The sequence below is a fragment of the Maniola hyperantus genome, chromosome 2 (genome assembly GCF_902806685.2).
Source record: "Maniola hyperantus chromosome 2, iAphHyp1.2, whole genome shotgun sequence".
Lineage (NCBI taxonomy): Eukaryota > Metazoa > Arthropoda > Insecta > Lepidoptera > Nymphalidae > Maniola > Maniola hyperantus.
In genome coordinates this window covers 6188135-6200325 of record NC_048537.1, presented here as the reverse complement: position 1 = coordinate 6200325, position 12191 = coordinate 6188135, and the positions used below count along the sequence as shown (strand labels likewise).

Genomic DNA, 12191 nt, shown 5'->3' with positions numbered 1-12191 from the left:
TGTGCAGTGCTCAGACAAGCCGCCAAGCGCTTACGAGCATGAAGAAATCAATATTGTAAGCGTTTTTTCTTTTTGTGTGGAAATAAATTAAATTAAATTAAATTAAAGATTTCCACACATGCTGACAGACATTTTAAAAATGGATATTTTGGTTGTGACATCTAAATATACAGGGTATAACTAGAACGCTAGCAAATACGAAGACAAGTTAGTATTGTATACGAAAACTGACTGACTGATCTATCAACGCACAGCTCACACTACTGAACCGATCGGGCTAGGCATGCAGATAGCTACTATGAATTTATGACGTAGACATCCGCTAAGAAAGGATTTTTGAAAACTCAATCCTTAAGGGGGTAATATAGAGGATTGAAATTTATGTAGTCCACGCGGATAAAGTTGCGGGCATAAGCTATGAAAAACAACATTATGAGCTTTAAAAGGCAGTTATTAGTAGGTATAATTTATTTATTACATAATTCGTTGCACATGTTTAATTGCATATTGTAAATGTGTCTTCTACTGACGACAGAAAATTGTCTGAATGAATTTGTTTCAATAAAAAGCTTTTAGCGTAAAAGGTGTAACGAACGACTATTTTTGTTAAGTCGTCCTTTCCGGATTTTTTGTTATCAAGTAAACATCGTTAAGGCGCGTAAAGGAATTGGCCATAATAGGACGAGGTTCTGACAGCTGATTTTATAGTTATTGATGGTGCATAATTTTTGATTACCGTAGAAAGACTGTTTACGCATACAGAGTTTTTATTCATATTTATATTTAGCAGTTGCGTCATTGTAGAGAAGTTACCTATAAAGTTAAAAAATAAAATGATACTTACCTTACACCAAAATACATACCAACAGGCCTACCAAATTGCGTTGTTGCACTGCTTGTGCTTATGCTTCACTACGCTACGGTATGATATTATTATTATTCAAATCAAATGAAATCAAATGGTTTATTCAAAATAGGTAATAAATCACACTTTTTGTCGGTTGTTGCATTTGTAAGATAATTTTTACGCGAACTTAAAACTAAAGCTACCAGGGCTCCAAACGCGCCCAGGTCTGAGAAGAAGCCAACAACAAACTCAGTCGGGTATTCTGTTTATTATCACCACTTTACATTTTTCATACTTCTCATGAATTTATACTGATTGATATGATTTTCCGGGTAAAATTAGCCATTATGCAAATTACCTCTGTACCAACTTTCCTCAAAGTCAGTCAAGCTATTTTGCTATCAGAGTGTATGTAGGCTGACTACAGGAACATCTGAAATGGCAGAATTCTTTGTATGCTACAAACGCGCCTCCAGGCGGGTAGAGCCACCGTATTGGTACTTTAGAGCTAAGGGAATTACCTTGCAATATCCTGTTCCAACATTTTATTGCTCTATTTAAACATAAGACCAACCTTGAAATCTTGTATAGCGATCCTTTCTTTATGTAGGTTTTGTTTGGGAAGGTCAAGGAAATATTGAACCTCTCTTCATACATCATCATCATCATGAGCAACACATCGCTGGCTCATTGCAGAACACGGGTCTCCTCTCAGAGTGAGAAGGGTTTTGGCCATAGTCTAGGTCCACCACCACCACCACCACGCTGGCCTTGTGCCAATTGATATAGATTTCACACACTTTCGAGAACATTATAGAAAACTCTCAGAGATGCATATTTCCTTATGAGGTTTTCCTTCACCGTTAAAGCAAGTGATATTTAATAATTAAAACACATATAACTCCGAAAAGTTAACAGGTGCGTGCCCGGGATCGAACCCCCGACCTCTGATTAGAAGGCGCACGTCCTAACCACTAGCCTATCACATGCTTTGTGCATATGCTCTTTATACATAACGCTTCTTAATAATATTACCTTTTTAGTCACTATATAGTATTATTATTTTGAAATCTCATACCAAAATCTTGGCAAAAGGCATTATTTTTTACTCCTCCGTGGCTACTTACCACCCTACCGGCAAAGCCGTGCTGCCAAATGGTTTAGCGTCCCGGTACGATGCCGTGTGTAGAAACCGAAGGGTATGGGTAAAGGTATGGGTTTATTAAAATTTGCCATACCCCTTCCCGTTTCCATCTTACATCAGGTATTATTGCAGTCAAGGGCTAACTTGTATCTGAATAAAAAAAAGTATCTTATCATTAGGTAAGTAGAGAGGTAATTTTCAAGCTTTTCTTTAGGTAGAAGTACCTATGTATTATTTGTTAGGACTTCAAAAATAAAATACCATCGAAACCATTGAGCTGTTAAATTAGTTACTTTCATTACTTATTCTATTCAACGCGGTTCAAATTGACTATAATTAATTAAAATGGTGGATTATTAATACCATCAAAGTGTCGTTATTTTGATTCATTACATGATGTAATTAATTACACGATTAAAATTTTGCATAAAATTAATTTAGATGTCAACTACACGCGTAATAAAATGTGAATTAGAGTCAAAAACAGAAATAAAACGAGGGTTGTAAAATCACATACCATATCTAACTTTTCGCATGAAATAAATTAGTTATTTTATAAAAATACGATATCTATAACTACAGGTAAACGTTAACTTTGGGTAAATGCACAATAAATATTAAGTGAAAGTGTGTCTGCTAGCTTTCCCGGCACATCCGCTAAACCGATTATGATGTTTGGTACAGAGATAGCTTGCATCCCGGGGAAGGACATATTATGCAACTTTTTATCTCGGAAATCAGAGAGTATTGACGGTTTTTTTTAAAAACTGATATTGATACTAGTGAAGTCATCGGCATCTATCTAGTCTGCCATAGAATAATACGTCGTGATTTGTCATCTCCATACAAATATAGTAATAAACCATCATTATTTTTGTCGCCATATTATTCTCCATATAATTTTGGCACCTTCGTTATCGTTTACTTCGGTGGTATCATGTTTTTAGGGTTCCGTATTGCATGAAAACTTACACTCAGGCCTCAGTTGATATTTTAAAATCTAAATATACCTACCAATTAATTAGCTAAAACTAAACAGATTTTGTCATACAAATTAAGGATAAGAAGAATAAAAAGCTCTACCTTACGGCTTTTTTTAACTTGATAAAAAGAATACGATAGACCGCGATTTCCCAGTAGTCACATGCACTCAGAAATGCAAATATATAGCCAATAGTTTACAATAGAAAACTATATAATGGAGTTTCAATATTTTCCTGTTGAATTAAACTGTTTTAGTTTGTTTGAGGATAAAATTGAGACCCAATTTTTCCGGACAAAAGTTTTAATGAAATGTCAAAAGGGGTTCCGTTCCACCACAGAATACGGTGCATACTCGTACCTACGTCCTACTCATTGCAATCAACGCTTCAAAACTTGTTCATTGAGGGTAAAGCGGAGGCAAAAGCCTTTCATCTCATAATAAAAGTACGTGTATATAGGGCAAGGTGAATTCACCTTAACATTTAGTACTTACTTTAAAACTATAACTTGTTTTTGAATTAAAATATTTTTTTACTCACATTATTATTAACTGAGATTTTTTAAACGGTCAAGAACGCAAAGGACTCGCCTTGAGGCTTCGAGAATTATATCCAGATCATTAAATCTATGAGATCATAATATATTATTTTCATTATTATTTTTTACTAGCTTATTCCCCCCACTTCCTCGGCGTGAACTGCACAAATTTCAAACCCCATTTTACCCCCTTAGGAGTTGAATTTTCAAAAATCCTTTCTTAGCGCGTGCCGAATTTCAGCCCTATCCGTCGAGTAGTTTGAGCTGTGCGTTGATAGATCGGTCGGTCAGCAGCGAAATTTGTGCAGTCTACGCGGACGAAGTCGCGGGAATAAGCTAGTAATATTATATTTTACTACTTGCCTGTGAGATAAGTACCTACTCATAAATTGAAGAATGAAACTTTTAGTTCCTTTGGTTACGGATCTGCTTTTTAACTTTAGATTAGCGAAGATTTTACACAAGTTTATTCATAACTTTTGTGATTTATTAATTTTTAACGAAAACTTATTCCTATGCACGTCTTTCTATTACAGTTATGTATAATTTTATAGAGATTATCGTTTGGAAGTCTTCACAGTTCATATACATAGATACCCACCTTCTAATTGTATATATACCCATAGGTAATCCTAATTAATGGTGATTTTAAACAAAATTAATTCAGAGATTTTTTTGATTATTTAGTTATTATTTTAGATACCATACTATCTTACTACTTATAAGAGTTATTATTTTATAGAGTTTAACGATCTGAAGATTCTTCACACAGATACTTACCTACTTAGTTATTAAAAAAACCCAATAAAGGAAATATTAGGGTGTGTCAGTGACACGTGCGGATCAATGACTCCATTGATATATTATATCCAAGTATATTATTCTCTTTAGTCGACCTATAAAAGTGGCGTTCAGGATCGCCAACCACAGTATATGTGTTGCTTGTGACCATAACGTTTTATAATTGGACAGGTAGGTCCTTGTGAGTTTATTAACTTTCGTGAAATTAAATATTACTTAAAATAAAAACAATGCGTATTTATATTAAAATTTACTCTGTGCTTGAGCTAAAAATCACGTTCTATTTACATATTTATAAGTTTTGTGATTGGTAAAAGTTTTGACTATAGGTACTTAATTGTCTGCTTTTCCACTTGAATTACTATTCTACACAAGTTGCAAGTCTTTTAAATGATAAAAAAGTATTTCTTATTTCATTACGAGTAACATATCTCCAACTAAGTATTCATATTATCTAATGTGTGTGTATTGTGGGTGTATTCTATTCTGTATGTCTACTACTGGATTACTAGTTACTACACTGGATTTCAAAGCGGTTTTCATCATAATTGCATATAACTTTACTTAGATTTTTCGACGACCTCCTTGGCGCAGTGGTGTGCGCTGTAGTCTTATAGTTATTAGTGGGAGGTCCCGGGTTCGATTCCCGGTAGGGGAAATTGGAATTTTATAATTTCAAAATTTTCTCTGGTCTGGTCTGGTGGGAGGCTTCGGCCGTGGCTAGTTACCACCCTACCTAAAAAGCCGTGCCGCCAAGCGATTTAGCGTTCCGGTACGATGCCGTGTAGAAAATAAAAGGGTATGGGTTTAATAAAAACTGACATACCCCTTCCAGGTTAGCCCGCTTCCATCTTACTGTATCATCACTTATCACTTGGTGAGATTGAAGTCAAGGGCTAGCTTGTATCTAAATAATAATAAAAGATGATTTATGTATTATCTATAGTTACAACTCATTCACATAGTTTAGCTCGAAGCCGGGCGAGTCTGTTAGTAATTTATAAATTAAGTCGATGTTTAGAAGTACAAGTTTCATGAAATGAGATTTCTGGTATAATTATTAATAGCGATTGTTTTCACGGATCCCTTCAGGCCTAGCTTTCTGACTAATATTATTTAGTTTGTAAACTTTTGCGTTGTTGGAAAATGACTTAGAGTTGAAGTTAAATTGTAATTTTGTTTGTAATACTCAACTTTCTAAAGGCCGCTGTTTATCTTTTGTTCTTTAATTATTTACGAAATTAAAGTCTATTGTTCTATATTTGGCATGTTTCTGTTGTGACGATATGCATAAAGTATAAGATGTTGTTCCAGACTTCGTCTATATTAAGGGTTTTTAAAAATCCTATGGCTGTTTCATTTCCCACTAACATACTCGTATGTGATATGTCCTTCCCCGGGCCCCGGCATGCAATGCCCGGAATGCATCTCTGTATCATCACTATCTTCATCAAAATCGGTTAAGCGGATGGGATTATGACGAAATTTTATACAGATCGATAGACAGATACACTTTTGCATTTATAATATTAAAATTTATTTAAAATTAAGAATGAAAATATAATATTAAGTAAAACGATAGTGATAAGATCCGGTACGAACGAATATAGAAAACTAGATGATGCCCCCGACTTCGTCCGCGTGAATATAGTTTTTTAAAAATCCCGTTGGAACTCTTTCATTTTCTGGGATAAAAAGTAGCCTTAATCCTTCCCCGGGATGCAAGCTATCGCTGTGCCAAATATCATCAAAATCAGTTGAAAGGATGGGTCGTGAAAGACTAGCCGACAGACAGACAGACGGACAGACAGACACGCTATGGATATGGATAATTCTAAAGCCTGTAATATTTTCGATCTAGACAATCAATTGTCATTTCAACCGTTGGAACATAGTAAATATGGAGTAGCAAAATATATTGAAATGATATTCAAATTTAAATCTTTCATTGATGAAAAATACTTACTTTTCAGATAAAAATGAAGTTTTCATTAATCATCTTCGGTGCGTTGGTGGCGTATGCCGCGGCGCAGACTTTGGAGCAAGGTCCTGCGGTGGACGTGCAGCAGACAGATGCCCAGCAAGTGGAGAACAACAGGGATAAGAGATTCTTGCTAGGTAAATATTAAAAACTAGCTTATGCTCGCGACTTTGTCCGCGTCGACTACACAAATTTTAAACCCCTATTTCACCCCCTCAGAGGTTGCATTTTCCAATATCCTTTCTTAGCGGATGCCTACGTCATATTAGCTATCTGCATGCCAAATCTCAGCCCGATCCATCCAGTAGTTTAAGCTGTGCGTTGATAGATCAGTCAGTCAGTCACCTTTTCCTTTTATATATTTAGAAAGAAGATTACAATTTTAATATATTATCCTCCATACACCATTAATTTATCCTCCTTTATAGAAAACACAAAAGTGTATGTCCGTTAGGTATAGACTTTGAAAAAATCCAACCCCAAATGGATTTCATCGGCAAGGCATAAATGCGAAGATGGTTACTTTTAAGCGTAGTAGCACACGCCGGGTATCTGCTAAAAAAATGTTTTACAAGACAAGCTAGATTTAGAGTAGGTATACCTAGGTAGTAGGGAGACCGATTTTATTTGTTTTAGTCTGTATTGTTGAATCATTCAAATAATGTTATATTATTCAAATAATGTTATATTTCTCATCTTTCACATGCGAGTATAATGAGGGGTTAATAACCATAAGAGAGATTTTATTATTATTGCTCTAGTAAACAGTAAAGAGCTCTAGAACAAAGTTCACTCATTTATTTAAGTACTCCTTTTAATATAATAGTTCAAGTTAGTTAAGACACCAGCCTCTTATTTGACGAGTCCAGGGCTAGCCTGACCCGACTTTTAGGAGCCATGAGCGTTTTAGGTAATTAAAATATGTCACTTGCTTTAGTTATGAAGGAAAATATCGTGACGATTTGTTAATTAGGAGAGTTTGTTGGCATGAGCCAACTTTTCTACGAGATTTAAGTACCTGTTGTTTAATACCAAAGGAAGAAAGAAATAATATGTTAGTTTATACATCTAAAGGAAGCTAAATCTATCACATTTAGATACAGTTGTGTTTTAGGTGCATATTAATGTGTTCATTTAATTTAATAGCTTAGGAGTAAATCCAGACCAGCCCCCCAATTGTGTAAGAATAACCATTTCATGGCTATCGCAATCGTCAAGAATTCTGCCCTTTGATTGGCTGTGAAAAAATGTAAACAGCGAATCAACCAATCAAATGGCAGAATTTCTTGACGATTGCGATAGCCATGAAATGGTTATTCTTACACAATTGGGGGCCAGCCCCCCGGGCTGGCCCCCAATTGTGTAAGAATAACCATTTCATGGCTATCGCAATCGTCAAGAAATTCTGCCATTTGATTGGTTGATTCGCTGTTTACATTTTATCACAGCCAATCAAAGGGCAGAATTCTTGATGATTGCGAAAGCCATGAAATGGTTATTCTTACACAATTGGGGGGCATATCTTATAACTTTACGTAAGGTTTTATTTTTACCAAAAAAAAACCGGATTCCATTTAAATTGCAAATCGTTCCCTGGAAAAGTAAATAAGGAAGGAATCGTTCTTGCAAGGGGCTATTGGTATGCAAGGCGGCACAGCGTGAAATTGGTGCCAAGTTGTAGCACGTGCTTCCCCTGGGAACTGATTTCATAGCTCCGGGTGTAGATGACGGATAACGTTGTCAGTGCTCAGCGAACGATGAACTTCAAAGGATTTCAGATAAGGTGTTTAACACGTGTTTAATGTCAGCGTATCTTTTTTTGTACCAAAAACTTAATAGTAAATTAAAACATAAATCATTGAAATTGAAGACAAGGATAAGAGGAGAGTAGACGTGTGACATGTTTAATGTATTATTTTAGTTAGTGTGCTATACAACAGAAATTATTGGGTATAGGTTAAAAAATATGTATCTATTTTGTGGAATAAAATAAGTACCTACCTATTGATCTAAAACTATTTAAATGGGAAATTAGTTTAAGCACGTCGCTCCTGCAGGATCTGATACTGTCGCTCGGGCCAAGATGACTGATAACATTGTTAGAGAACAAGAACCCTGAAGGAATTCACTTAGATAGCACCTAGGTAGGTACTTTATACCTATTAATAATTTCTACGTATGTTGCCGCTATATTTAAACCCTAGGCGTTAAAATAAAGTTGTGTTACTAGCGCGTAAAATTGAACTCCTCACGCGCCATTTTAACTTTTTGTGTCAAATTTCATGTCAAAAGTTCGATTTTAGTCTTTATTTTAAAGGTGAACCGTACTTTTACATGACAGTTAGTACAAACATTTTGTACGAAATATATACCTAATAACGCATTACTAAGACATCCTTATCCATACTAATTAATTCCTTAAGTAGGTAACGATTAAGCGACTTTGAGTGCGGCAGTTAGTTTCTAAACTTTTTTTTGTTTTCAATGTAGTTTTTACCCAAATAATTTCAACCAATTCTAAATGAATTTCACGTAACATATTACATATTCATATAACATATTCGTTTTATTGTACAGAATATATGTCAATTCGCGCAAAATAGAAGCGAGTCAGTCAGTGAATTATGAATTATGTTAATGAATCGTATTTAACTTTCTGTTGGTACCTACCTACTTAATAAAAAAACTTATAAGATATATTTGACAAGAAAAGGTAGTCCAATAGGAAATTCCAACATTTTTATGTGATTTAATCATTATTATACCTATTTGAGCTCATTTAAAAAAACCCAAGCTCATTTGAATATGTAATTGCAAACCGGTCTCTGGGAAAGTAAATAATTAATAAGGAAGGAGTTCGTTAAAAGGTTAAGACAGACAATCGCGTGAAACCTCACGGCAGAATATCACACTGAAAGCGCGCGTACTGTGTACGATTTGTAATGCATACAATACTGTATAGCTGTTATGCTCGCCCTACAGTGGTAACGACTTCATACTGTTGCTTGTATTACGAATTATATTGGCCACGTCTAGGGAATGCAATCCTGATACACCAGAGTCCCGTGGGAATGTTGCAATGATTAATCCAGCATTATAGGTACAACGAGTGGGATCACGTAGGGCCGTCGGGGTTGCAGATTTCCATGTGTTGCTCGCCGCACACTTCATCTTCCTCATCATCATGATTACAAGGCGATGAATTTGTTTAACTTGAGTGGATTAAAATTAAGAAAATACGTTATGTTTTTACGTAAGTACAGTACGACAAGGCTCTTTTGACACTTGTATGTTACGGATGTATAAGATCCTGTGGGACTAAAAATCCTCAGTTCCACTAATTATACTGGGGTTGATTTTTTTGCCGGACTGCATTCCCTAGCACATTTTCTTCGTGCGTCACTATAGGTTTGCGTTGTGTATGTTGCAAGCCTTAGACATGCTTGTCTAAGACCGGTATGGCGGGAGATTTGTGCTAAGTTGTAGCACGTGGCTCTCGAGAACTGACTCTATAGCTCCGCGTGTAGGTAGATGACGGGTAACTTTACCTATTCTTTTCTTGTTCCATTACAAGGTAGCCCTTGACTGCAATCTCACCTGGTGGTAAGTGTTGATGCAGTCTAAGATGCGGGCTACCTTGGAAGGAATATGGCAGTTTTTATTAACCCAACAAATTTTGGTATTGGTTTCTACAAGGCATCGTACCGGAACGCTAAATCGCTTGGTGGTTCAGCTTTGCCGGTAGGGGTTTTCATTGCCACAGCCGTAGCCTCTTAAGTCCCAGACAAAAATTCTGAAGATTCTGTAAAAAATTGAATAAAAATCTTTTCTATTCTATTCTAGCCGGCCTCGTAGGCGCTAAGGTTGGACTGGTTGGCGGTGCTTTAGTGGGTAAAGCGCTTCACGGCAGAAGCTTCGGTGGTTACGGATATGGCGGATATGGCGGCTATGGCGGATACCATGGGTATGGCGGTTACGGAGGATACGGTGGATATGGATACGGTGGATACGGACATGGATATGGACACGGATATGGACACGGATACGGCCATGGATATGGTGGATACAGGTGAAAACCTTACATTTGTTTTGTAATTGTTATTGTGACTTTCAGCAATTATTAATTTATTACGAGGTACCTAGTCTAAGAACAAAAACCGGCCGTACACAGTCGCATTTTTTCGACATTTTGCACGATAATTCAAAAATTGTGATGCATAAAATTCTGCTTTAGAATGCACAGGTGAAGACCTTTCATATGATTCCCCACTTGATATAGTTATCTTACTTCGAACATTGAAAATACTAATTATTAGTTCATGACCACAATTTTTTTTTGTGTGATGTAACCACAAATCCACAGATTCTATGCTATAAGACCTACCTACCTGCTAAATTTCATGATTCTAGGTCAACGGGAAGTACTCTGTAGGTTTCTTGACAGACCGACAGACAGACAAACAGACAGACAAACAGACAACAAAGTGATCCTATAAGGGTTTCGATTTCACTTTTGATGTACGGAACCCTAAAAATGCAGGTAGGTACTTAGGTATCAAAGCAATAATGATTTTATTTTTGTTTCAGATCTTATTACCCCTCGACCTACTGGTATTAATTTAACAACGTGTCCTTGTACCTGCTGATTATTATTTAATGTAGTTTACGTGTACATACAGATGGGAGAATATCTCGCGACTGATCCGTCTTAGCATAATATAAGAAAAATAATTAAAATCTAAAAAATACTTCATTTTGTTTGTTTTCGCAGATTATTCGTATAATTATGTTTTTTATTAGGTCTTTATAAAAATACCTAATTATTTGAATTACTAACTAAAATTCTATTAGTTATGTAGTGCAATTGGTAGATATATTGGTAAGTCTATTTTGGGTTGGGGGTTGGCGTTTCCCATGCCTTTATCTACCTATCTTAATTTAACTTTATGTGTGTAGATGTTAGTACCTATACATTATTGGAATTCAAAAATGAATGAATATGAATATGAACAATAATTCATGGAGGATACGTAAGACATGGATGCATTTAACTACAATATCCATGTCATACTTAATATCAATTAGTTAGAACATTAATGTATAAATATTAAATATTTGTATTATCTGTTAAAATAGCTTTCGAAGAGCCAATCTTAAAAGTTTGGTCAGATGTCAGCAGCAGGAATCGGCTGCATTCAAAGAAATGCTGATGGCATCAGCAGATATCAGCGCTGACGTGGGCTCTGCTCATTTTAACTGCTAGGCACATGCTGCTGACGAAATTTGAATTTTTGATATCGGTTATTACAGCTATGTGCTGTCTCCACATAAAACATCGATAGTTACTGTACTTATTCGAATTTCCGCGTTCAGATACTTACGCCTGTAACGAAATAATAAACCACTATTTTACCACTGGAACATTAATAGTCTGTTATGTATTATCGTTGAATTTATAATGAAATAGCATAAGCGTGGTTGCAGCGGCGTGAAGTTTCAATTTCCTAGCGTAATGAGTTGTGCATCATTAAACAGGGTTAGGTATTATTTGGATGTAGTTTGTAAGCATATTCTGTCCTACTTTTTGTATCAATTAATGAGCTAGTTTTTATAGTTAGCTTTGTTATTAATCATCGTTCATAATAAATAGCCTACAATAAGAGAAAAAATTGAGGCGTTTGAAATTGTGGTGCTGGAGGCATCGCTACGCATCAACTTTTTCTCAATTTTTCAACGATCTGCTTTCAGTGCATCGTTAGCCATTTTAGAAATATCGCACTCCACAGAAATGAAAGTATTGAGAAGCTAGTTGTTGTTGGGAATAAGACGCCAAAAGAGCACGAGGATGATCTCCAACCCATCTGCTGTACAGCAATCTCACTAGGATTGCTATCGAG

General features: G+C 35.8%; 1 protein-coding gene across 1 annotated transcript; it reads left to right on the top strand.

Moving 5' to 3' along the window:
* The first annotated feature begins 4449 nt into the window (after positions 1 to 4449).
* LOC138403310 (pupal cuticle protein Edg-91-like) lies at positions 4450 to 11039 on the top strand. The gene is made up of 4 exons (XM_069503323.1): positions 4450 to 4484; positions 6287 to 6431; positions 10138 to 10363; positions 10882 to 11039. Exons 2-4 carry the CDS (start codon positions 6293 to 6295, stop codon positions 10910 to 10912), a joined length of 396 nt encoding a protein of 131 aa, XP_069359424.1. The 5' UTR covers positions 4450 to 4484; positions 6287 to 6292; the 3' UTR covers positions 10913 to 11039.
* The last annotated feature ends 1152 nt before the right edge of the window (positions 11040 to 12191 follow it).